This window comes from Nannobrachium achirus (genome assembly GCF_963921795.1).
Source record: "Nannobrachium achirus genome assembly, chromosome: 6".
In the NCBI taxonomy this organism is placed as follows: Eukaryota; Metazoa; Chordata; class Actinopteri; order Myctophiformes; family Myctophidae; genus Nannobrachium; species Nannobrachium achirus.
In genome coordinates, this window is record NC_137815.1 from 64,094,867 (window position 1) to 64,122,519 (window position 27,653).

General features: G+C 42.9%; 2 protein-coding genes across 2 annotated transcripts; both read right to left on the reverse strand.

Moving 5' to 3' along the window:
• Positions 1–8,814: 8,814 nt before the first annotated feature.
• Positions 8,815–15,715, reverse strand: cidec (cell death inducing DFFA like effector c). The gene is made up of 6 exons (XM_080729103.1): positions 15,569–15,715; positions 15,106–15,180; positions 14,835–14,988; positions 12,064–12,213; positions 10,872–11,062; positions 8,815–9,683 (listed from the first exon to the last, which is right to left on the reverse strand). Exons 2-6 carry the CDS (start codon positions 15,156–15,158, stop codon positions 9,485–9,487), a joined length of 747 nt encoding a protein of 248 aa, XP_080585229.1. The 5' UTR covers positions 15,159–15,180; positions 15,569–15,715; the 3' UTR covers positions 8,815–9,484.
• A 6,250-nt stretch (positions 15,716–21,965) lies between these two features.
• On the reverse strand, positions 21,966–26,871 carry LOC308286633 (uncharacterized protein). The gene is made up of 5 exons (XM_080727724.1): positions 26,630–26,871; positions 25,680–26,390; positions 24,401–24,696; positions 22,864–22,994; positions 21,966–22,366 (listed from the first exon to the last, which is right to left on the reverse strand). Exons 1-5 carry the CDS (start codon positions 26,712–26,714, stop codon positions 22,144–22,146), a joined length of 1,446 nt encoding a protein of 481 aa, XP_080583850.1. The 5' UTR covers positions 26,715–26,871; the 3' UTR covers positions 21,966–22,143.
• Between the last annotated feature and the right edge of the window lie 782 nt (positions 26,872–27,653).

The following is a 27,653-nucleotide window of genomic DNA, read 5'->3' on the forward strand; positions in this document are numbered from 1 at the left end:
TAGATCAAAACAAAATAAACCAAAAAGGCCAATTTGGCTCCAACACACCGGCCCCTAATTGAGAACGGCAGGAGGCCGTGAACAATTCAAAACATACAATACAAATGGAGCCAAATAAATTCATTAAATAACAATTCAAAACAGTCAAAATTCTAAAATCTTTGTGGGGACCTGTTCTAGCTCTAACAGCCTCTAGGATGCAGGTGACACTAGCCAGCCTCAAGGCAGTGTCTAGAATTTTAAGTCTCTGGGACTAGATCATTGTCATTCAGGGTGTACATGCCTTCCTTCAGCTCCCAGGCATTGATGTCTGGCTTGCTGTAAGTGACTCAATAGGCATCAAATTCTTCTTAAGGTTTCAAAATGCATCTTCTTAAAGCAAGCAGTGGTTTGTTGGCTTAGCCAGTGTACTCATTTCAGTCTTTTACTCATACTTTGTCTTTATTCCTTCCATCAATCCTGCAGAAGTCACTCAGACAGGATCTTTAGGCTTGATGTATTGGCACTAATACATCATTTCTCAGCAATCAGGAGAGAACATGCTTTATCTCACTATGGTCCGCCTGCTTGTGGATGTTCTTCAAGGTAGAGGTCTTTCGCGAGGAACAAGCCTCAGACATTACTGCCCTACTCAACCTCTCCTTCTTGTGGATGTTCATCAGTATAAAGGTGGATGGAGGTCTTTCGCGAGGAACTGTGCCTCAGACATTACTGCCCTACTCAACCTCCATCATTCTTCAAGCAAGCCATCTTCCAGTATGGGATCCATTTTGCAGATGGGACTGGTTCTCTTGACTTCACCTTTCCAAGATAACACAGCAAGTTCAACAGGTAACCTTTGCTGGTGTGTGAAGCTTTCCATAGATTGTCTGGTGTCACACTCAGAATGCATTGCATTTCCTGTTGCACTTCATCGGCATCTTCATGACTCAGTTTCCCCTTTTGACTCTTGTCCAATAGAGTCTTCCTTGATTTCAGAAGCCACGCAACTGATCTCCTCAGTCTTTTCCAATCAGACTGAACATGTTCAGCATATCTCTTACTGATTACATTGAGAAAGTTGGTGTATTCTCTGTGGACTTTCTCATCTCTTCCAAACTTCCTTTTCAGACCAATAATGTGTTGCCTGGCAACATGTTGGTTTGGAGGAGAGTCCTCCTTTTCATCAAAACCAGGCTTGTCCTGATTGTCCAACAATTTCTCAATTAGTGAAATCCCATTTACAGTGGCAGCGGTGTAGCCAATCTCACTCCGCTCCTTACTGTAACCTAAAGGGGGACAATTTACAGTGGAAGCGGTGTGGCCAATCTCACGCTGCTCCTCACTGCTTCCTGAAAGGGAACCATTAAAAACCCACCCCAATAGGGTTTCAATGGTAGCTGGCCCATTGCCATGACCATTTTCAATTTCCAATTCAATTTCTGATTGAACTAATGTGGAGGCGTTGGTGCCTATCAACGACAACTCCACATTGGTCTCAGTGGGGGGAGCGACAACGCCGTCCATGTATGGCCTCTTAGCCAGCTCCTCTTCATTGATGACGTTACATGTAGTAACGGTCATCCTCTTCTGGGTGTCAACCTTGGGCAGGGCATAAAAGTTTGTCAGCATGTAGCTAGAAACACATTCTTTTGGGATGATGATTTCTTGTGTCTTGCAGTTACCGGCCCCTGTTTGCAAAGTGTCTTGTGCATTACTCACAGATAGTTTCTTTGGCTGGTTTAGGTTGCTTGCTCTCTCTGTCTGATTAATGTGAATAACACTGGGGCATCAATATTAAGCATGCACGCGTCTGACTTAAACGAGTACCCAGTTGCCCCTCAGTAGAACCTATTGGAGGCTCTACATTGTCGAAAACTGTGTGGCTTTCCCCATTGCACACCTGCCCACAATCACCCACAGACAGGTATAAGTTGGCAACCACCCCCTGTGGTGGTTGTCATGGTGAGTAACAATGCCAATTTGCTGTGATTGACATGACATCATCATTATTACCAAGGCCACACTATTAATTCAATTTAGATCAAAACAAAATAAACCAAAAAGGCCAATTTGGCTCCAACAACTATGTATGTATTATTATTATTATTTCCTGAAAAGAACAGTTGTGGACATACAAGGTTTCCACCCGAAAGCAACAATGCAACAATGTTTTGCAGTGAGTGCCTGTTTTGCTGCTACCTCTCAGTAGCCTGGGATCCCTTCACTTTTAGGGGTTTGATCCGGTCGGGAGCGGAAACCACTCTACGTCATGTTTGTCCAGAAAGATCAAACCGGATTCAGTTTTAACCCAACATAATTCCCCTGCGCTAATAGACATACTTTTAGGGCCTACCTAATAAACCCCTTGATGCGGCATAGTTTTGCTTTTGGAAAATTTGTTTGGTGTAGCGTACAGTTGTTTTATAGATAAAAACACAAATCGGCCTGTTATTTCACACAAATCGCAAGCTGCGATCATGATTTGAGGCATTTTTTTCCAATCCTGCAAACTTTGGAAGCCAATCTTAACCAATCAGAATGGAATATGGCTATAACAGGCCCATTTGAAAATGTGGGGCAGAGGTTCTGAATTGGCATCCAGGGAGTGTGTGTGCACATTTTGGCAGCGACCGGGCCAACGGTGCTGGTAATAGACAGACACTCAGACTCACACTCACGGACTAATAATCCCTTTTATGCCCATACTGTATATGGAGATCCCTGATGTCATCAATATTAAGCCCATATCTGGGAATGCCCATATATGTACATAAATAGCCCATATCTGGGAATGCCCATATATGGACATATTGTGTCAGTCTCATGTGGTCTATGACATCAAAGATCTATGATGTCAGATGTCAGTCATCTCCATATTTGGGAAAATATGGCCACATTTTGGCCACACCAGGTCTGTGCATTGTTTTGGTCAAAGTATGCCAAAGCGCCAGCGCTCTTCCAGCAGTCTGCTGTCACCCAGGCGGATGCGTGCACGCGTCCATGTGCACGGCATTCATGCATTTTGATGTTTTCTGTGCCAGTCCTTTATAGAGCACAGGCTTAGACTTTGAAGTTTTTAAGAAAAGAGGAAGTAGATACAGTATTTCAGTATGTTCTACATGGGTCATTGGCATGGAAGAATTTTTGCGGCAAGAGTATTTGAGGCAGGCTGGCACATGTTTGTATGAATGAAAGGTTTTTGCTTTTGTTTTGAGCACCCGACTGATAAGAGCACAAGATGTGTTTGAAGTTAATAATGATGGAGAAGATGGAAGATGGATACAATCTAGGTGAATTATTTCTTTGGGGTAAATGGACAGCATCCACTCAAGACCCAGAAATGGACACAACAATGGACAGCATTTTGATGTTTTCTGTGCCAGTCCTTTATAGAGCACAGGCTTAGATTTTGATGATGATGATGGAGAAGATTTACGCAATCCAGGTGAATTATTTCTTTGGGGTAAATGGACAACATCCACTCAAGTCCCAGAATTGGTTTCAAATGTATGGTTGAACTGCACTCAGAACTCATCTGTTGAGCTCTTGTTTTCACCATGTTGCCAAGCTGCCTAGCAACATGGTGAAAAGATAAGTTGCTGAACATTCAAAATGTTCATCCTATACAACCAACCATCCAATGATAATTTGTTACATTTATTTTTACATTGGAATATGGAATGTTCTCCAGGGGCCACAAGGAAAGCTCTGCTAGGGCCACATTTGGCCCGCGAGCCGCCAGTTGAATATCACTGCTGTATGGTATAGCTACCTGAAGCGCATCAGCTGAAATTGTGAAACTAATCTATTATTCAGCTAAAATTTCTCAAAGAGCATTATGAGCTATGAGTGTGAGTGGCCGCCTTTGTGTTGTCCTGTTAGTTAAATGATTCATATTATTGTGGAGCTTTGACATTTACATGAAATAGACAGTCACTGAGAACCTGAGATGAGGGAAGAGTGGGGAAATGAATGTAAGAACAGTCGAATCATAAAACTCAGAAATCGTATAAGGATAGTGTGCACAGGTGCACAATGCTGCAGTGCAAATCGCATATTAACTCCGTATTTCACCTTTGTTTTCTTTTTTTGTAAAATAATGCCCTACATCGTCATTAAGAGTGTTGCACAGGCACGTGCACAGGTACACATCAAAGGGGGCTGCCCTTTTAGCCGTCTGTAAAAAAGTGCCCTCTCCAGACCATGAATGCAGTTTTTACTAGAAACGCAAATTCCCTCTTTCCATGCCATACCTGAAGGCAGCGTTCAAGAGAACTGCCTTGTCTAAACTATCCTGAACTTGAATGCATCATCTTATGTTCAAATCAAGAAATATGTAGAAATCAAGCATCGAAAATAGCCGACCTCCAAGCTCACAACGCGTAAAGCTGTGACGCGTTGTGAGCTTGGAGGTTTGCTGTTTTTGATTCATTCTCTGCATGTCCCTGGTGTTGCAAGAGTAGTGAAAATAACAGATGTAGAACAACGCGTTGCAATATGGAAGTGTGCAGTGGACACTCACACACATGATATTGTATGTACAGTACAGTAGGCCTAGATTATGTATGATGAAAGGTGTTGGACAGAAAGCCACTTAGCTAAAATGATTAGGTTACTTACAGCTGGAGGCAATTAGAAGACAATTAATCAAATTGCCCCGCTGATTGCAGCAAGAGAATGGCGGCTTATAGCTTCACACACGTGTACACATTATTTTTTCTTCTGGACCATATAGCCCAACACCTAATAAAATCTGTAGTGTTAATTCAACTGACAGTTTGGAAAGGACTTGTATCGGTCCATTTATACAGTACACTCACCTAAAATAACACTCTGGATTTGTGAGTGGACTGTGTGTGTGTGTGTGTGTGTGTGTGTGTGTGTGTGTGTGTGTGTGTGTGTGTGTGTGTGTGTGCGCGCGCATGCATGCGCGTGCGTGCGTGTGTGTGTGTGTGTGTGACAGTGTGAGAGACAGATCATCTATCTCTGTAAAGGAATTGCTTTTGCCAGAAATAGGCATGTGTGGGTGACCTGAGAGCCAAGTGGTTGGGTCACATTATATCACATACAGTAGGGTGCAATGCCCTGACCAGCGAGTTCAGCCGGCTGAAGCATTTGTCATTCTCTCTCCTCTATCGCTATCAAATATAGGCTTAAAAAAAAGAAGGGGGGGAAAAAGGAGAAATAAAAAATGTACAAAGAGGCATATGTCAGATTTTTCCACACTTGAAAAAAAGGTACTGCATGTAGCCAACATGGACAGGGGTGTTGCACCAAATTCTGGGCCCCGGGTCCAAGGATTCACTGCGGGCTCCCCATGAATGTTCTTCATAGGGGGAGGGGGTTTAACACATTTAGATTGGGAACGCATTATTATTACGCATTATTTTGTGCTTTAACTATTGGAAAATAGCAGATCTACAAGCTCACAGCGAGCTTGTAGATCTGCTATTTTTGAAAAATCTAGAAAATGTGTGCAAGTCTTTGAATATTTCAAATCCTTCTAAGGTTTTTTGAAAACCCTATGTTTCTATGTCAGTGGTGCTCAAACGTAGCCTGACATGACACTCAGCCTGAATTGACATTTCGTTTCACTCCATTATTCAAGAAACATTTAAAGGGGTGTAGCGATACAGGGTCTGTAATCAGGCAAGCTCAAACGTTTTCATGTGAAGGACCCAAAAGTATTTAGTTCCAGGGACCCCCCAGAAGCAAAATTTGAGTTACAAATGTTCGCTTTAAAAAATACATGTATTCAAAGATTTGAACACATTTTCACACTTTTAAAAAATAGCAGATCTACAAGCTGAGTGCCGCGTTGTGAGCTTGTAGATCTTCTATTTTTCAATAGCTAAAGTATAAAATAATTAGGGCCCTTCCACCTTGGGCCCTAGTAACTCAGTCCCACTCCCCCCCCCCCCCCCTTGTGACGCCCCTGTACATGGATACAGGTCAGGTAGGCACACACACTGTACATCAGTGTGGGGTCCATGGGGGTCTGTGAGGTATTTTATACTTTGGCTATACATTTTTGAATAAATCTAGAAGAATTGTGAAAAATATGGAATAATTTGGGAAATATTTGAACAACGCAGATGTTATGTCTTGGGGGTCCCTGGCACAGCATCTTTACAGATGGCTAAATACATATCAATTTTGGGTCCTTGACATGAAAATGCTTGAGAACCAATGTTGTATAAATATATAGACATGTATGTGTGCAAGAGCTTATGCACTGACTGACCCACGCAAAGCATGCACATGTATGTGAACATGTTTAGCCTATAGGCACACTTTGATACACAGCAGCGATACGTGTTGCAGTCAGAGCTGCAGCGAGAGATCCCACAGGAGCGTGGGAGAACGCAGCTTCAAAGCCCGGGTGTCAAACACACTCCCACATGTTGTTTTAATAAAACCACATAGGCCTATTCCATTTCCAGTCCTGTCGATCTATATTGCTGACATGGAGGAGCAGTGACTTAATTAATAAGTCAACTTAATCACTTACTCAATCAAAAATAAAGCTTATCTTAATACAACAAAGCTTTGAGCACCATTTATTTATTTATTTATTGCAAAAAGAGATTCATACAATCTTCTGCAATCATACCAAAGTAGAAGGCTACCTGCCCATATAGTATAATTGTAAGCCAGGCTAAAGCCTACACAGTACACAGTCATTCCTAAATGTGCATGCAATTTTGCAATGCATGTTGCACATTGTGTTATGTAAAAGTGAAGATATAGCAAGTAGCCAATAGATAGGCTATAAATAGAGTTGAGAAGTGTGGCTCTGTAGTTATAGCAAAATAAAGTTAGGCTATAAAGATGATAAAACCTAGTTGTTCGTCATTCCCGTTTAAATGATGTTAACAACAAGCGTTTGAAGTATAGCCGCGCCGAGATATCATAGCAGTTTTTTTTGCTTGCCAACTGTTGCAACATTCTTTGGGAGAAACTACGTATTCCGTTCAAATCGCTACAAATAATGTTTAAAAAGCGGTGTCTTACCTCCGTTATCAGACGAACCGATGCATCTCTCCATAAGGTGCGTCTCCGGAATGAACTCCCTCTCCTCTGTCTGAAGTCTGGACCACCAGCTACCACGCGCACGCACTACAAGCTACATCAGTGCCAGTGTGGCACATCGTTGATCTTTATGTCCGCGCGCTGGGAGTCTAGTCAGATTCACACACAGTAGCGAGATGCGTTCGCCTGTCTATTTCGCGCCCCAATGACAGAGGAGGAAGGAACCACTATTAATTAAGTATTTATTTTTTACTATGAAGGTCGTTCCGATGTCAATAATCGCCAAGCAGTTTGCAAAAATAGACATAAATTACAACTCTGTAGAGTGCGTTTGTAAACGTCCCAAAAATAAAAGCACGATTATAATTTATGGACAATGCAAAAACGCATGCTCAAACTTCAAGGTCAACCAAAAGGAACATGTCTGTAGTTGTCTGAGTGGAGCGAGTGCTGCTACCTACTGTGTCAAATTAAACCGTTCCCATTAGGCCCTGCTTACACTTGAATGGCCACATTAGGTAAATAAACCTTGTCAATGGAATTGCATTGCTGCATGGGGAATAGCTGTTCTAAATGTATTTCCTGCCAGCTACTGATATCCTCAAACACTGCAACAGGAAATAAACTTTGACCCATTCAGATTGTTTACATGCTGTCAAGTGTAAAAGAATAAAACAACAAACACTTTAGAAATCTCGGCTTCTAACAAGTTAAACATTGAAATGCTCACTTTACCAAACATACTGATATTGATGTTTAAGCATGTGGCAGACTTTAGCCTTTTAGTTGCCATGCAAAAAGAAAAGAGCAGTGCAGGAAAGTCAAAGATCATAATTGGATGTGTTTCTAATCAGAAATTGCACATTCATAAAATGTGACCTCAGTCAGATTCAGCAAATTAAAGCGATAAGCTGACTCTGAATAAAATGTTTCCTTAAATCAAGAATAATAAAATCACAATAAAACAAATGGCTAAACCATCACAATGATGGCAATTCCAAATTCCCATGTCTTCCTTGAAATCTGCTGCAGTGCAACCAGCAAACCATCGCTTGCAGTACTGTTCCAGTGTAATGGCTTGCTTGCTTCCCTGTCCTTTCACTTCCCTACAGCTGCTAAATGCTTTGGCCAGTTCTCATTGCTGGCCTGTTCTCTCATCCTCTGATGCTGCAGCTGACAGGACAGCAGAGACTCGGGCGACAATTAGGGAAGGAAGGCGTGGGAGACAGCTGGACCATGCACCAATTACAGTGTCCAAGCACTCATACATGTCAGGGGCGCCACAAGGGGGGGGAAGTGGGACTGAGTTACTAGGGCCCAAGGTGGAGGGGCCCTAGTAACTAAGCTATTGAAAAATAGTAGATCTACATGCTCGAGTGCTGCGCTGCGAGCGAGCTTGTAGATCTGCTATTTTTGAAATGTCGTGAAAATGTGTGAAAATCTTTGATTATATGTCGTTTTTAAGCAAACAATTGTAACTCAAATTTTGCTTCTGTGTGCCGCGCTGTGAGATTGTATATCTGCTATTTTTCAATAGTTAACATTCAGTGGGGGCCCGCAGTGAATCCTTGTACCCAGGGCCCAGAATTTGGTGTGACGCCCCTGCACATCATTGTAATGTTGGGGCACATTGTGAGCTTGTATACGTTTTTTTTAGAGCTACCTTTTGAAGGTTTCAAAACAATCTTGAAAACGTTCTATGACATGCCCCTGAAATAGGGATGCCATAATGTTCCCATAAAATGAGACTAAAAAGACTGTCTACTGTACAGGTATGTATGTGTTCTGCAAAAGGGGAAATAGGTGATACTTTTTTATTTCTTCATTAACATTAGTGTGGGGAAAAAAACTAAATAATGAATGACAACATCACAACAACAAAAGTGCATTCTGAGATCTACAGTATGTAACAGAGCAAGCAAATTACAGTGACATCAACAGCATATACGGTATATTACATGTGCCAGTAACAGACTCACTCCTCATGTCATTTCACCCCACACACACACACACAGACACGTCTGCTACACCATAACAGTATTAAAACAGCCCTGACAAAAGGGGCGTGCAGAACTTCATAATTAAGTCTTTTAAGCACCTGGGTGGTGCAGTGCAAGAGGAAGTGCAAGGAAAACAGCCAGCAACATAATTCTGCAACAGCCTTTGAGGCAGTCCAGGTGCCTTTTCAAGCAACATCATTTCCGTGTTCGTTTTGACCCACGCCCTGGGCCGAAACGCATCCACCACTGCAATTCATCTACTGAAGATTTATGTTGCACGTTTTACTCAGTATAAAAGCAAAAACCACACCCAGTGTGAAAGGAGCTGCGCCTTAGACGAGTTCATTTCATTAAGCTATGAACTTAAGGCTGCTCAACAGCGCCACTTAGCTGTAGGTTTGCCGTTGTGGCCGGGCCACTTGTTGGAGCGGCTGGCACCGCTAAAGAAACAAACAGCCACAGTTGTGATGTCACTGGGAAGCCTTGCCCAGTAGAACACTCTGCAGCTGCTTGATTCTGCTCTCCTGTGGCAGCCTGAGGTTGCTGCTCTCTGCCTGCTGCTGCTGCTGCTTCTCCTCCTCCTCCAGCAGCTGCTCGATGTAGCAGGAGGAGCCCAGCAGGATGTGGCCCGTGGCCTGCATGGAGAACAGCGTCCACCGCAGAAACTCCCTACGAGAAACAGCAGGGCAGAAGGCAAGAAGATGTGTCAGGCAGATACAGAGGAATCTATCCACGAGTTTCCAACGCCCCATAGTGCATTGCGCAGACGTCTGTACCGAGCTCAACGGGTTGCATCTGCGACGCGACGTGAGCTTGTATGTCTGCTGTTAAACCCGGAAGTTTGGTCCCGTTAGTCTCCAGTAAACTCCCGCGGAAACTTGTGGATAGGCATTCTGATAACAGTCGGGATGCAAATTATTAATCCATCAGCGACGTGCAGCAGGGGCGTCAATTGGGTATGGCAGGGGTATGCAGCTGCCATACCCTGGGTCCAGGGGGGGAAAATAAAAGTTACTTTTAAATATAAATCCATGAATGTCCCTTTGTCTATCTGCACTGGTTATTATGTTGTTAAATTACAGTAAAATAACTGCAAATGCAAAATGTAACAAAATGGTCACTTTTATAATTATATTCTCCACACTTGCATTCTCCTCACCTTGATAAAATGGTATATTCCCAAATTCCGCAGGTCAGCTGCACAGGTGCAATGCATTATTGTTAATTGTGGCACGTTTACTAACATGCCAAGTTTAGCTGCACAACCATTCCAGGCTGCCATATCCAGCCCAAGAAACCGTAGAAACGTGGGAAAAAATAGAATGCACTTCTTAAAATAAATGTATCATGCCTGTTGTGAAAGACACCAGTCATGTTGCCATACCTTAGCTTTTGCTGAACTGACGCCACTGACGTGCAGAGAATGTTAGAGAGGCAGGGGCTGAAATTTCTAAAAGGGTGTTTGGTGAACATTTTGAAAATAGCAGTCCAAGTCAAGCTCACAACGCGTCACAGCGCGACACATTGTGAGCTTGGAGGTCGGCTATTTTCGGTACTTGATATAACACAAGACACTAAGTATAATCAAGTCGATACTGGAAATGTGGTGTAACGGCATGGATTTCTACACAGTGAGGGCAATTATTTCAACATAAGATGCTGTATTCAAGTTCACAAGAGTTTGGACAAGGCAATTCTCTTGAATGCTGCCCTCGGGTATGGCATGGAAAGAGGGGCATTTGCATTTCTTTCACCATAGTAAAACTGCAGTCATGGTCTGGAGAGGGCACTTTTTACAGACAGGTACAAGGGCAGGGGCTCAAGCCCCCTTTAATGTATATGTGTTCTATCACTCACTTGAGCATCCTTTTGGCACCACAGCAGTGTAGGTCGTAGGTCATAGAGTATACACCATACAGGGTGGCCTTCATACTCAGGCAGCCGATGAAGTCCTTGGGGTTGCTCTTATACAGATCAAAAGTCACTCTGGCTAAGTCTTTTCTGTGCTTCGGCCGGCGCTCAGTGCGCTGAACTCTGGGGGGGCTGATCTGTGGGTGGGAGGGTGGAATAAGAGGAGAAGAAATGGTCAACAGCTCATTCCAAGTGTGTCGTATGCAGTTCAACAGCTTATCCACTTAATCCCTATAAACGTAGAGTTTACCTGGGTCCCCCATGGCTCTATACTTGGTGGGCTCTTTTTTTCCTCTTCTACACCAAAAACAGCCTATGTACAAGCTCACAATGCATTGCATGAGTGTGTAGATCGACTATGTTTGGCGAATGTTCTCCATAGGGACGCTAGGATTCATGTACTGTAAGTAAGCCTTGCTGAGCCATGCGGCCCATAGGTCAGTTTACAACAACGGGTGAATCGCAATGCGCCATGAGCTTCTAATCTATGTGAATAAATTAGGGGCAGTGTCCACAGAAAGCACTTTATGAGCGGAGGGCACTTCATAAATAATATAGAACAATATAGAATAATATCAAGTCCATAGCACTCTTTATTGACACGTGCATCATTTGATCCGATCAGCTGTTGCTGTAGACCCTAACAGACCCCATGGATGGACAGTCATTTGGGATCGATATAATTAAGAAAATGATCCTGTAAATGTAGTGCGAGTTGTCCTTTAATGTTTACGCAGCTGTCAAAATGAGAGCTGGACAGTAACTGTGCTGTGGTAGTCTACAGTTTTAAGTTTTATTATAATTTACACTTCACAGAAACAGAGATGAATAGGAACTAAAGAACAACAACGCAATAAGAAAGGGGGAAGAATAACAGAGACGGAACAGATTTGTTGAAGTCTCCTCACACTCTGGAGAGAAGGAGACGAGTCCCGCAAACACATTAACGTTGGCTGACTTGGCTCTGAGTATAATAATAACATTGCTGTGTTGTGCGGGAATGTGGCGCATTCTAAGTGCTGTATTTGTTCATAACGTAGCAGGATAAAATAGCATGCATCCTGTGGACGCAGCGATGGTTGGTTTAACGCATCCTTTCTTGAAAATATTTACATACACATGATACCATCTAGTCTACCTGAGGTGGGGTCCATTTTTGTGTCTTCTCCAGGACCATGAGGACAGCATTCTCAGGCAGGGTCTGGAAGAACTCCTCCGTATCGACCCCTGTCCCATCCTCGTCCAGCACCAGGGCACTGACACAGGACACATGCAGGGAGTCTATGGCCTGAGCAGGAAGAACAGGAAAGTCAGAGGAACTAGAGCAGGGGTCTTCAACATTTTCAGGTCAAGGACCACTTAGTTGAGAGAGAGATGAAGCAGGGACCCCATAACCTTCTCATAGATTCCACATAGTTTAATTGTTTGACAGCACAATCATCAGTGTATTTTGGATTCATGTCATTTTGTGTTTTTAGATATTTAACCACTTGAACCGCCAATACTTAATACATTTGACCTTTCACTCTGTACTTAGTCTGCTCTTTTTCCCCTCTACACCAAACCTCTTTGCCGAAAATAGGCGATCTACAAGCTCACAACGCCTCGCGCTGCGAGGTGTAGATCTGCTATTTTTGGCTAAAGTTCTCCGAATATGGACGCTAGGGTTCAAATTGTTAATACTAGTAAGACACCTGAGGGTGGAATGCGACCTCAGGGTGACATGCAACCTCGCCCTAAAGGGCAAGGTCGCGCCAATTCTTGACCATCTGGCCAACCACCGCGTTTCTCTGACGATTCCAGTTGTTGTCATTCTGGGGGGAGTTTGTTCATGTTTTTGTGAGGGTATCAACCCTAGGAGACACGGGGAGAACATGCAAACTCCACACAGAAAGGCCCTATCGTTCACACCCTAGGTTGGGTTGGCGATAGGGCCTTTCTGTGTGGAGTTTGCCTAAACATGGAGATGTGGTACAGAAGGACTCATATATGGGCATAAAAAGTATGTCATGTGACATCACTTCCTGTACAGACAGTCAGACAGACAGCCATTGACTCCGACCTAACAATGGCTACTGTCTATGACGGTAGTTCCATATGACATATTGGACTAGACTATCTCCATATATAGTGTTATCCACATCTCCATGTTAGGACTCATATATGGGCATAAAAAGTATGTCATGTGACATCACTTTCTGTACAGACAGTCAGCCATTGACTCCGGATTAACAATGGCTACTGTCTATGACGGTAGTCCCATATGACATATTGGACTAGACTATCTCCATATATAGTGTTATCCACATCTCCATGTTTAGGCCAAACAGATTCGCTCCATTTCTCCATGTATAGGTCCAAATGCCCAACGTTGAGCTTTCTATGACGGTAGTCCCATATGACATGATGGACTGGACTATCTCCATATATAGTGTTATCCACATTTCGTGTAGCCGCCCTGTTCAGGAAGTGATGTCACAACTCGCTGACATCACACTGACATCACAGAGGTTACGGAAGGAAGGTCACTCAAGCGACACGGTTCTTCAGAGTATATGCGACCTTCGGTCGCAATAAAGAAGGAGAAAAAAGTTTCCATCACACAAAGATTTGGAGGACCCCCTGTAGTAACTCTGAAGACCCCCTAGGGGTCCCAGACCCCCTGTTGAAGACCCCTGAACTAGAGGAAACCTTATGCCTGCAGTAGCTATTTTCCTAAGTTCCTCTCTGCTTATTCTGGAATTAAATGGATACAAAATTACAAATCAGAGCACGCAGATGGAGAGGATTAGGGGCAGTGTCCAAAGCTTTTTTCCCCAGCTGAAAACGTCAAAACGTTTGCCTAAAAATGCTTCAACAAGCCAAAGTTGAAAACATTTCAGCTCAAGCTTCAAGCAAATTAAAAAACGCCACACGTGAACATGCCAGCGCCAAAGAAATGCTCAGAGCCAGGCCCGGTGTTCAGTGCTCCCATTGTAAACAATTCAAAACATACGCGGCACTCAGTAAAAAACATCTTGGTGGAGACACGGCCCCTTAGATACTAAAAGCCCTGCTGTTGTGAAGCACGAATTGCTCACCAGTTTCATCACACAAAGAACAAGATAAAGTGCATGAAGAACCATTGTGGCCATTGCAATATATTCTAGACGCACACCATGGTGTCTCATTGCATTGCTCTCTCACCATCCTCCTCTGGACTCACTGACACCATGTCTGTCTGAGTCACAATGTTACATGTCCAGAATTGATGATCATAGTGTACCGTCAGCGTAGACGACAATCTTAAGAAAGTCGTCATCTCAAGCATGACTCATTCACTTATACCTTCAAATCAAGCCTGAGTTAGATTGCAGGCATTGACACTAAGGCTTGCCCACCTGCCGCCGGCAGGTAAATTAAACTTTCAGGCAGGTGAAGTTTGCTTTCAGATTATCCGACCCAGGCAAGTGCTCATACATTTGAGAGGGGACGCAATTGTCTATAAACACAACACGAGATACGTCTAAACACCTGAACGTGGACAGCGCGCTGTGTCTTCTGGTCTGTGGAATGTAACAAGTATGAAACTATCATATTCATAGCTATATATTCATTTGGAGCCATTGAGGTATGACATTTTTTATTGCACAGCCCCAGAAAGTAAAGAAATAAGTGTTAAATTGAGCTGCAATTAAAATCTTACCTATCATTTTATAAGGGACAATTTACTTTTTGCGCAAGTAAATTGTCCGATGGGCAAGTGCCTCTGAGACCTTAGTGTCAACCCCTGGACTGTATACTTGGTTGTGTGTCGCACAATAAAAATAGCCGATCTTGCAACACTTTGTGAACTACTGAGTATAATTCACCCTTTACACCAGTCCATCTCATACCTACTTCACACCAGTCCTCCAGTCCATCTCATACCTTGTTGATCAGGTTTTGCAGCCCATCAGCCATGATGCCCTTCTTCACACTGCGGTCAGCACTCGTGACCCGGAAGGGCTTCGAGCGAGGAGTCCGACCCGACAGGATCTGCTGGGTCAAAGAGGCACTGGCAGAAACACTGGAGCTCACACACCTGGCAAAACAACAAGTTATACAAATAAAAAATGACAGAAAAGCACTTAGTCCCAGTGTCTGTGACAGGACTGTGTGCATGACCCACCTCCCACTAACTTAGAACCCAGTGTCTTACTTTGAGAGGGTTGTTGGAGTTAGGAGGCTGAGAGACTTCATTGCATAATCCATCTGCTGCCAAAGGGCACTAGATCTGGGATTTGAAAAGGTGCAGTTTAGCAATGGTTTTGTTGTGCTGCAGTACTTCGAGCTGTAACTTTACTACCACAATAAGCTAAAGCATGGAGACAGACTTTTGAGAAGATTATAAAAAAGAGATAAAGAATAGATAAAAGGATCTAAATACACTGGACAGACAACTTTACCAAGTTTGAACACTCAGGACAGGACCTACATACCTACCGTATCTTGTTTATATATACATATATATAAACATTTCTGAGATAAGAGTCTTAAGACTAGATGATTTGTGTCATGATAGGAAAGTGTCATGATAGAAATGTGGAATTGTCACGAACAATTAACTTTAACATTTAAAAATAAATTAAGACATTTTACAACATAGAATCCTGAAACCATACCAGGGGTTGTTCTCCCGATGTTAAGATACAGTCTTCTCTGAAACACAGTTCCCAACTTGGTATTGATCACGGCGGCGCTATGGAAAGATCACAGTGACAGGGTATCCTTGTTAATGTCTAGACTTCTTAATGTTGGCTCTATTTAACTCCCTGTGCCTCGCTTGCGCCACATGACGTGTTCTTTCACCTTTGTGCATAGTATTCCGTCAGCTGCATGTGGTCAGCTTCATTGAGCAATTCTCTGGGCCCTCCCATAGTCCCTCCCATGTGAAGGCTCTGAGTTCACACCCATGCCATGTGTGGTGGAAGCAAAAGGTACATGATAAAATGAGACATCATTTGTGATGGAAAGATGTATAGTTTTTCACTCGCTGAAGAATACATTCAAGTTATTACAAAATATTGACTTCTCAGGTATGTATATAGGCTATGTGTGTGTTGTGTTTAAACAACGCAAAGTTGACATGATTCCAAATATAGCCCTGGGTCATTATCCTCACACAGAGAAGGTCATGTGGGAAGGTTTGTTTGTTTTCGTTCCACAGGGATACATTTGTGAAGAAAATGTAATGAATGAGATTTACAAGCTTTGAACATTTTTCTAAAATAGAATAGTACCATTTTAACCTCTCAATAGACCGAGTAAAGACTTTTCTTTTTAATAAAGGCATTTGCCTAGATGAACTTCTGGATACCTTATGTGTTTTTAAACCTTTCTTAGCTGTGTAGGTGACCATGTTTGTTCTGAATCTATTCATTTCTTTTTTATTATTATCTTAGTCTATTTTAATTTGTCCAGTTTTCCTTTTAATGTAGCACTTTGAGATGTATTGCAAATGTAAAGTGCGTTATAAATTAAATGTATTCAGTGTTCCTTTTAATGTAGCACTTTGAGATGTATTGCAAATGTAAAGTGCGTTATAAATTAAATGTATTAATAATAAATAAATGTATTCCACAGCTCTAACTACTAGTTGGAGAGCTTTTGTGTACAATCAAAATGAGAAAAGACAGCAGTCACAATTTTGACATACCTGTAGGCCTACAGGTACTACTACAGGTACCTACTTCCTGTACATGTCTTAACAGAAAATACTACCCAGGAAACCACAAGGTGGCAGTCTTACCTAGACAGTAGCAATGTCTTATCTCACTCACTTTACCAACACACTAGAATGAGGTACTACTTGTAATCCTACTAATAAAGGAGCAAACTCACGCTCTAACGCTCTAACGCTCACGCTCTAACGCTCTAACGCTCACGCTTATCTACGTTTATCTATTCACTCGCTTCAGCAACTGATCCCAAAGTTCACATGGTATTGGCCATTAGCATTATACCAACACTGACGGAGCCCGAATTTCATTTCTCCCAAATTAAAGCAGTTTAAATTAGCGTTTTCTTAACCACTTCTGTTGAACTCTGCTGTCTGTTGCCAGGGTTACGGTCCGTTCCTCCAGGCCATGGGATCTGTAGCCCCACACACACACACCCCTTTCTCTCACAGTTAGGAATGTTTCTCTCTCTCTCTCTCTCTCTCTCTCTCTCTCTCACACACTTTCACCGGGTGCGTTTGACATATTTTGGAGCACATATCTTCGAACGGGTAAGGTCTAGTACTAATGTAATCTAGTAATCTCACTTTATTTACTCTTACTTTATATATATCTTTAAGTACTGTACTTAATGCGGCTGCAGGTTGATAGTTATATAACTAAATGTGTTTGAAATTAAATCAAAATGTTACATTTCAGGATTCCAATTAATAACAAAAAAAGTAATCAGTATTCCAATTCAGCTGCCATGCGTTTTGAGCTTGTAGATCGGCTATTTTTGCTTCTTTTGTATGAGATACTAGAATGACAAAGTAGAACATAGCAATATGCAATGTGGCCCTCTGGAGTGAAGGCCCAAAGTTGCCCACTCCTACAGTAGTATGCTACTACATGTACCTGTGCTATTTAGAGAAACTATAAGCTTTATAACTGGTAGGCTATGTGGCTTTGGAAATAAAAGTCATGAAACTTTACCTTTTTCTATGCAAACTTCTAATAAAGTCTTCAATCAATCAATTTCATCCTCCATGACACAAACTAGTTAACCTAGCCTAGCATCCGACCAAGACAAAACAGTGTGCTTGCAGGCAGCTGTGTGTCAGTGTGTGCCAGGGACGTGCACATAATGTTAGAGAGGCAGGGGCTGACACTTCTAAAAGAGGGCAATTCTTTCAACATAAGATGTTGCATTCAAGTTCAGGAGCTGCATTCAGGTATGGCACGGAAAAGGGCGTTTGCATTTCTTTCACCATAGTAAAAAAGAAATGCATTCATGGTCTGGAGAGGGCACTTTTTACAGATGGATAAAAGGGCAGGGGCTCAAGCCCCCTTTGATGTATATGTGTGCACCTGCCACTATAGTTGCTGAGTTGCGGCTCACGATGCTGTCAGACAGTAAAACAAAACTTTGTGGATATAGTTTGATATAATTAGGCATACATACATTTCTGTTGATTTTTCAACCAAGGGACGAAAGATGAGACTCGGATGAATCCATAGTACCTCAGGCTGCGTCCCTACTGCTTTTAAACACGCCGTCGTACAACCGCTAATAAAAAAGAAAAACCTTGACCCCACAGTTTTATCACATTTTAGGCCCATTTCGCAACTACCATTTTTATCCAAGGTTTTGGAAAAAATAGTTTACAACCAACTACAGAGTTTTTTAATTTCACAAGGCATTCATGAAAAATTTCAATCTGGCTTCAAACCTGGCCACAGCACAGAAACAGCTCTTTTAAAGGTTTTTAATGATCTGATTTTAACAGCCGACAACGGAAACCCCGCCGCCCTGGTGCTCTTGGACTTATCAGCCGCTTTTGATACCGTGGATCACAGAATCCTTTTACAGCGCCTGGAGCATCAGGTCGGCATTACTGGTACGGCCCTAACATGGTTCCTTTCCTATTTGTCTGACAGGAGTTTTTCAGTACAATTAGGCCCATTCTCCTCACCTCCGGCCCCCCTCACATGTGGGGTGCCACAGGGCTCCATACTAGGCCCTATCCTCTTCCTGCTCTACATGCTCCCCCTCGGTCCCATCCTGTCCAAACACAACATTTCCTTCCACTGCTATGCCGATGACATCCAACTATACCTGCCCCTTAAACCAAATTCTAACAATTCCAACAATTCATTTCAGCCATTACTCAACTGTCTACAAGACATCAAAATCTGGATGGATGCCAACTTTTTAAACCTCAACCAAAGCAAAACTGAAATAATCATATTTGACCAACACATGGCCACACCACTCATTATCCCAGACACCCTTCTCTCAAACATCCGCACATCCGCCAAAAACCTTGGTGTCACCTTAGATAGCACATTCAAATTTCACAAACAAATAAACTCAGTTGTCAAAACCAGCTTCTTCCAACTCCGCCTCCTAGCCAAGGCCAAGCCTTTTCTACCCAAGAAACAACTAGAAATGGCAACTCATGCCTTCATCACCCAAAGGCTTGACTATTGTAACTCCTTATATAGTGGCATAGACCAGTCGTCCCTCAGACGACTACAACTGGTCCAAAACGCTGCTGCTCGCCTGTTGACTGGCACTAAAAAACGCGAACATATAACCCCGGTCTTAGCTTCACTCCATTGGCTTCCCGTAAAATTCCGCATTGATTTCAAAATTCTCCTTTTCACATTCAAATCCATAAATGGTCTAGCCCCTAAATACCTCTCAGATCTCCTGGAACCCTATGTCCCCGCCAGAGTCCTCAGATCTGCCGACAAACAGCTGCTGGTCGAGCTGATTCCTAAAAAAACTACTAGAGGGGCCCGCGCTTTCGCGGCTGCAGCCCCTAGGCTATGGAACGGCCTGCCTTTTTCGATTAGGACTGCTCCATCCATAAGTGTTTTTAAATCTCAGGTTAAAACTCACCTATTTTCTTTAGCTTTTAATGTCACCTAAGTTCCTTTTAATGTACCTACGTTCCTTTTTAATGTCTGCTTGTACTGCACATGTGTTGTGCTCTTGTTGCCTTTGTTATAATGTACATATGCTTGCTTGCTTTTATTGTTTGCTCCTGCTCTCACTGCTCTGACTGTACAGCACTTTGGTCAATCTCGGTTGTTTTAAATGTGCTTTATAAATAAAGTTTGATTTGATTTGATTTGATAGTATGACTGTATGTAGGCCTATACATACAGTCATACTATGGATTCATCCCAGTTGCTTTATTTTGCCACAAGATGGCGGAATTCATTATCAAATCAGAGAGGATGCCATGAATGCACAAACTGCACATCAACTTTTGCCAACGATCTGAAGAGAAAATCATGGAAGCGTCACAAGTCACATTATCGCATTTAAAATACAAGTTCATGTACATTGCATTCTTATGGTTACGTACGTGCTGCCTGCGTGTAGGCCTATCTATTCTGCATCTAGCTAAGCTTGAGGCAAGACCCAAATTCAGAGTGAGCATTTTTAACTAAAATCTTTGCTTCTGTGGGTCCATGGAACAAAATCCACACCAAAGTACCTATGAGAGTGGATTCTGCCAGGAAGCGGCTGTAACTCTCCACATTCTGGATGGGCAGTGTTGGGGCCCAGAATCACAGGAGTGTAGGAGACATGTCCTTCATCTTCTACAGACACAATAAAAGGCCCAAATGTCTATCAGTGCTGCTGAGGCCATGCATCTTAATGATCTTATAGCCATGTACATTTGACTTTTTTACTGTGAACTTGTTGTGCAATAATGATGTGTTCAGCCATTTATGGCTCTGATTGTGTGTGAAAGGCTTGGTGTCTCTTCACAGCCCCTCAATCTTCTTCATAACCAGACTCTTCTTCCTCCATCTGTGTAGCGACCCTGGCCTCCTCTTCCTTTTGTAGATTTATTTTTTCTTCTTGTATTTTGGTCACAGTTTCTCTTAATTTTATTAAAGACCTCCAGTTTCCCCTGATTTCTGAACAAGTCAAGTTTATGTTGGGAATCATTGAGAACAATTTCTTACAAACTGGATATTCTTGTATTTTCTTCTCTTGTTTTCTTCTCTCTCATATAGCTTAACAGGATTCTGAACAATGTTACAATTCACAGGACAGGAAAAAAAATCACTTCTGAAAAGTTCAAATAAGAAGGCATTTTGTCTCTGACTGAAGCTATGGGCTATGCTCAACACAGTAAAACAGCTAGTCGGTCTCCTTCTCTATTGTCATGACTGTTCCCTGAAGTTTACTTTCACTTTGAATCCTGTTTTTTGTAAACGTGTCATTCAGCTGACAGAGTCAACAGCAGCAGAGTCCCATCTGCATCAGTATGCCCTCCTAGCAGTAAGGACAGTTTTACTTTACCTCTGTGGAAATTGTGTGTGTTGGTCTGAAGGTGAATCTTACAGTCTGTCACACATTGGTGTGTGTGTGTGTGTGTGTGTGTGTGTGTGTGTGTGTGTGTGTGTGTGTGTGTGTGTGTGTGTGTGTGTGTGTGTGTGTGTGTGTGTGTGTGTGTGTGTGTGTGTGTGTGTGTGTGTGTGTGTGTGTGTGTGTGCGTGCGTGTGCGTGTGCGTGCGCACGCATGTGGGTGTCATGCGATCAATGCGATGTCATCAGTGAGGACTGTAACAATAACATCCTGATTTCTGTCTGATGAATCAGACTTACTTCTCTCCTTGCTTCTCATTCAATCAGCTCAATTTGTTCATTTTCATTCAATTTAATATATCTGACTTTCAAACAAATCTCCTTATACATTTGAATATGTTTTATTGTAGACATCAGAGCAGTGATATAATTGATTTACAGTAACAGACAGAATCTGAAATTTCACCCCATAAATTATGCTCATCAAAGGAACACATCAAGGAATGAATATTGTTATTGATTTTCAGATTAAAACACTCTGACCATTAAATGTAATCACACATTTTTAATGTAATCTAATCTAAATGTAAATGGATGATTTTTTTATATGACATTGTAACATTTCATAGAAGAAAGATGAGAGGACCTTATCAGGTCTTTACTTCCATCCCTCACATCTGCCCTTTCCCTCATTCTCTGCTAACATCCATAGTCTCTTCCTCCCTGCATCAGTCTGTTTCTCCCTCCCTTTCTTTAAAGCAGGGGACTTCAATGTTCTCCCTTCGTTGAGAGAGAGATGAAGCATGGAGCCCCACAACCCTTTCATAGATTCCATATAGTTTCATAGTTTGACAGCACTATCCTCAGTATATTTTGGATTCATGTCAATTTCAGATATTTAACCACTTGAACCTTCATTAACTTGAACTTTCACTCTGTACTTAGTCTGCTCTTTTTCCCATCTACACCAAACCTCTTTGCCAAAAATAGCCGATCTACAAACTCACAACGCCTCGCAGCGCGTGGCGTTGTGAGCTTGTAGATCGGCTATTCTTGGCTAAAGTTCTCTGAATATGGACGCTAGGGTTCAAGTGGTTAATATAAAATAAAGAGAAAAAAGTTTCACTCAAAGATTTGGAGGACCCCCTGTAGTAACTCTGAGGACCCCCTAGGGGTCCTGGACCCCCTGTTGAAGACCCCTGCTCTAAAGCCATTCTCTCTTCCTGTCTTTCCGTCCTCGCTTTCTGAAAACCCTTTTCGGTCTCTTCTCAATCAGTGGTGCAGACTCTCTGGCATTCCCCCTGATTGGTTGGTCTGTCCTCTGGCTGATGCCTGGTCCCTGCATGTCATAAGCCCACTCCAGCAGTGAGTTTCCTCTGAGAGAGTAGCCGATGTCGAACCAGGTGAGGACAGAACCACGGTAATCCCTGGACAAACACACACACACACACACACACACACACACACACACACACACACACACACACACACACACACACACACACACACACACACACACACACACACACACACACACACAATTTATAATTTAGGTATTTTGCAGACGCTCTTAACCAGAGAGATTTACAATAAGCAAGGTAATACATCAACATCAATACATCAAACACACACACACACACACACACACACACACACACACACACACACACACACACACACACACACACACACACACACACACACACACACACACACACACACACACACACACACACACACACACACACCCACACACACACATTTGACTTCAGCTTCATGGCGTGTTGTTAATATGCACAAACAATTACACACACACACACACACACACACACACACACACACACACACACACACACACACACACACACACACACACACACACACACACACACACACACACACACACACACACAAAGGGACGTACCCCCAGGAACGATGGGTCATGTAGAGGGAGACATCTAGGTAGAACAAACTGGAACTCCACACCTGGACATCAGTCAGCTGACCTTCAAACACGCTACTGATGTCAATCACAGGAGGACCTGTCCACTCATACTAAACACCCACAGACACAGAAGAGGAGAGAGACAGTTTGAATGTTGTACTACAGCTACGAGCAGCAGCGGTTCCAGAGAATTGGGACTGGGGGCAGTGGGGGGGCTATGGGGAGCTGGCTTTTTTAGAGCATGGGCTAATTCATTTTGGCAACAAACAATAATGAATAGTACTAATATGACAAACGTGATTCACTCGCACCTACTGTAGGTTATGGATAACTGAACAAACCAGATCATTGGCAGTTTCCAGCTCCAAATCTGAGGACTGTAGGTGATCGGATAGGGTTTTCGTGAGGCTGAAGATGCTTTCCAGCATAAAAAGTAAGATTTTATAGTATGGTTTACATAGAAGTCAGTCAATTCTCTCATTTGCAAATCCCGCCCCATTCTGCCCTGTTACTATGGGGGTACAAATGACCCTGGGCAGATTGTTTTTATAGTGGCAGTGAATGGGGGGAGAGGGTATTTTCATTGCCTCATTATTGCAATTTAAAGTACCAAAGGAAAAACATCTAGGTGATATTAATAAAAAGGGAAGACAAAGGTACAGTAGTTACATTGCAAAACAGGAGGTTTCCCCCGAAAATATATGTTTTAATTAGTTTAATCCCAGTGGGACAGAATCATCATGGCAGATTGTTTTTACATTGGAAATGAATGAGGAAAAAGATTTTTCATAGCCTCATTACAGCTATATAAAGTACCAAAAAACACATCTACGTGATATTAATAAAAAGGGAAGAAAAAAGTACAGTAGTTACATAGCAAAACAGCAGTTTTCCCCCGAAAATATATGTTTTAATTAGTTTAATCCTCTGGATCAGACAGGAGATAAATAGAAAGAGAAAGCGCAGTGCATCTTGGTTAGGAAGATGACAGACAGATTATAGTTCTACTCACATAATAGGCTGGCTTTCGTAATTCTCCCCATTTAAAATATATGTACCCAATCGTAACTCTTAGTTACATTGATAAGGTCCATGTGAACTAGTCTGTTGAAGCTCATTTCATTATAATGAGCGAAATCGCTATCTGCACGAACGCCGTGTCGCACAGTGCCTACGGTGATGAAAGCCTAAAGCAACATTCTCCACTGCACAAACTCCACCCCCGATAGCAAAAAGTGAATGATTTTTTTCTGGTTGGCCAGTCAGGGAGTCTCAGGGACCAATCAGAAGGCTGACAAACGGTGGATTGTCTTTCACATATTCATATACATTGTATTTATTTATTCCTTAAATCATTTTCATCAGTATTGGGTTTGTGGGGTGGGGGGGGTTAGGGGGTGCTAAGCCTTCATCAGGGGGGGGGGCTAAAGCCCCCTCTAGCCCCCCCCTGCAGCCGCCACTGACTACAAGTAATTCTTGTGTCTCTTTCTCTTGTCCTCTCCTCTCCTCTCCTCACCTGCGTTGGCAGTCTCTTCCTGATGCTCATAGCCCCTCCTCTAAACACCTGGGCCACGCCCTTTCTGCAGTCCACAGTCACACACACGCTGGTCCAGGGGTCATCACTGACGTCTGGCCAGCGCTTCCAGAAGGAGCTGAAGGTCAGTTCACTGCCGTAGCCCAGAGTCAGCTGGTACCCCAGCTGGTTACCAGCAGAAAAGGCTGACAGGACTAGAGGAGAGTTGCTTCCAGGACTGAGGGTGAAGATTTTCTGGTTGTTGTCTTCAACCATGTAACGCAAGCACACAGACACACCTATACACACACACACACATCAGAAGAGTCACAGAGTCAGTATAGGCGAGTTTAGTGTAGTTTAGTTTTATTTAGTTTAGCTTAGCTTAGTTTAGTTTTGTTTAGTCTTGTTTTGACAGCATAAAAATAAATAATAACAGTAATATTCTTCCAGAGTGATGAATTTTGTGTTCTATAATGCAGCCCAATATGTTTGATTGTATTCTGTGTGTTTCATGGGACATAATATGAACAACTAGCAGAGTAACTTGGATTCGCCACTGGTTCCTGGCACCTGCCAGAAAGAATCCCTACAGCCACAGGTATACGGTGCCCCCACATGAATCCCAGTAGAAACTATACACCATTAGTGTGAGCTACTGGTTGATTAGATTACATTACTGACGGTCGCAGTTACTATCAAAAACTCCACTGGCTGTCAGTCAGTCAGTCAGTCAGTCAGTCAGTCAGTCAGTCAGTCTGTCCGTCACAAGTCATGTCACACTTTTGCCCTACTCATATCTCCGCCACTGTTGCCCCTATCCATGCCAAACTTTGCACACACACTCCTTGGCTGCCAAACCACAACCTCCTACAGATCAAATCCTACAGATTCTGCCCTAAAATCACGTAAAGTCATGTCATCAACACGGATCTGTCCCATTTCCCATATTCCCTCCTGATTGGCTACCATTGCCTTCTAAAGTTTGTATATGCGACCTGAGGGTCGCTTATCTCCAGATTAGGGAGTCTTACTGGTTAGATTACATTAGTGTATTCTACTGGTTGATTAGATTACATCAGTGTGACCATTAGATTATACTGTATTAGTGTGATCTTACTGGATGACTAAATTACATTAGTGTGATATACTGGTCCATTAGATTACATTAGATCAGTTGATCATTAAGAGCTTCTGCCAAATGACTGACGCTGAAATAGCAGGACATTAAACAAGCTGTTCTAATTCACAAGAAGAACAGAACACATCTGACCAAACTCACCTCCTCTCGGAGACGCTGTGGTTGGTACTGGTGTTGTGGTTGGCGGATCTGTTGTGGTTGGGGGAAGTGTTGTGGTTTTGGGTGGGGTTGGGGTTGGGGGAAGTGTTGTCGGTGCTAGGGTGCTGGGGTTGGGTGTTGTGGTCGTGGGTGCTAGGGTGCTGGGGTTGGGTGTTGTGGTCGTGGGTGCTAGGGTGCTGGGGTTGGGTGTTGTGGTCGTGGGTGCTAGGGTGCTGGGGTTGGGTGTTGTGGTCGTGGGTGCTAGGGTGCTGGGGTTGGGCTCGGTGGTCGTGGGTGCTGGGGTCGAACGATGATGATGATGGTGATGGTGATGATGGTGATGATGATGAGGGTGATGGTGATGATGATGATGATGAGGGTGATGATGATGATGGTGATGATGATGATGATGTGCTGGGGTGCTGGGGTTGGGTGTTGTGGATGGTAGCCCTGTGGTTGGGGGTGCTGTGGATGGTAGCCCTGTGGTTGGGGTGAATGGTAGCCCTGTGGTTGGGGGTGCTGTGGATGGTAGCCCTGTGGTTGGGGGTGCTGTGGATGGTAGCCCTGTGGTTGGGGCTGGCCAGTAGGAGGTGGTATAAGGGGTCCATGAGGTAGAGGGGGATGATGGATTGAAGGAAGGAGGGTAGAGGGAGACCCCGCCTCCGTACCGCGTCAGAGTAAACATCTGGCCTCGCAAGTTTGTACCTGGATAGACTGGACAGGATAGATTGAGGAAAAGGATTAAATAGGGTTTAATGCTTCCAGCCTTGACATTGTGCCTCTGTGTGTGTGTGTGTGTGTGTGTGTGTGTGTGTGTGTGTGTGTGTGTGTGTGTGTGTGTGTGTGTGTGTGTGTGTGTGTGTGTGTGTGTGTGTGTGTGTGTGTGTTTGCCTGCATCTATGTGTACTGAATGTGTGCACAGATGTGTGCACATCTGTCTATAGTATACATACCAGATGTAGGAAAAGATGTAGGAAAAGACTCCACCACCATAATCATATTGAGAACGTAGAAGACGGCTGTTCTGCTCGGCCTCATGGTTAGTGCTGTCCAGCAGAGCTCTTCAGTAAACTCTTATCTGTATCTATATCTGTATTTATCGTTCTGCTTCTCTGTCCGTCTGTGTGCAAGGCTGCTCCTCGTCTGACGTCTTTCAAAACAAGCTGTACTTGTTTATCTTCACTCAACTTCTGTGTCAGAGCCACCCACTGACAGTTGGAAGGTTTTGTTTTGTTTTGTTTCTGTTCGCAGCAGTGGTATCACTTCCTGTTATCACGCCACCACCCGCCCCCTGATCATGCTGGTTGTCACGAGAATTATCACGGGAATTAACCTCCTGGGGTTATCTACTGTACATAAACTAGTTGTTTTACTGATATAATACTGATGTATTTATGTTCTGGGGTCTTTTAAACAGTGATCCCCCATGGGCCATGAGGATATTTTATTTTAAGTATTTTAAGTTAAATCATTTGGCAAGAGTGAGATATTAACCCATTCAGGCCGGGAACACATTTTGCTGTTTGGGAGGGGCTTACAGTACATGTACAGTATGTAGCAACATATTTGTTTTGTAGGCTAATTTCTGATTTAGCCCTATTCTATAGGTTAGGTAGGCCTAAATGGGTTAATAATAATATAACTTTGAAAATGTCATTTCAACTGTGATACCGATAAATAGGAACTTAAAGGGATATTACACTTTCAAAGTCATTTTATCGTCTAATCAGGCTTTTATGAACACCCTGAACAGTTTTTAATTTGCTTGATTCAATATTTAGATATTTGATGTAAATGTTACCAGGCCCAACACGCCCAGGCCCTCTCCACATACACACCCATTGTAACTTCAAACTCCATTTTAACCATGATAGATTCATTAAAAACACCCATTATTTTTTCTGGTGACTCAAACTACCCTCCTAATACGTGAGCAGGCCGTGTTTTTTCAATAACTTTTTTCATTTATTTTTAATA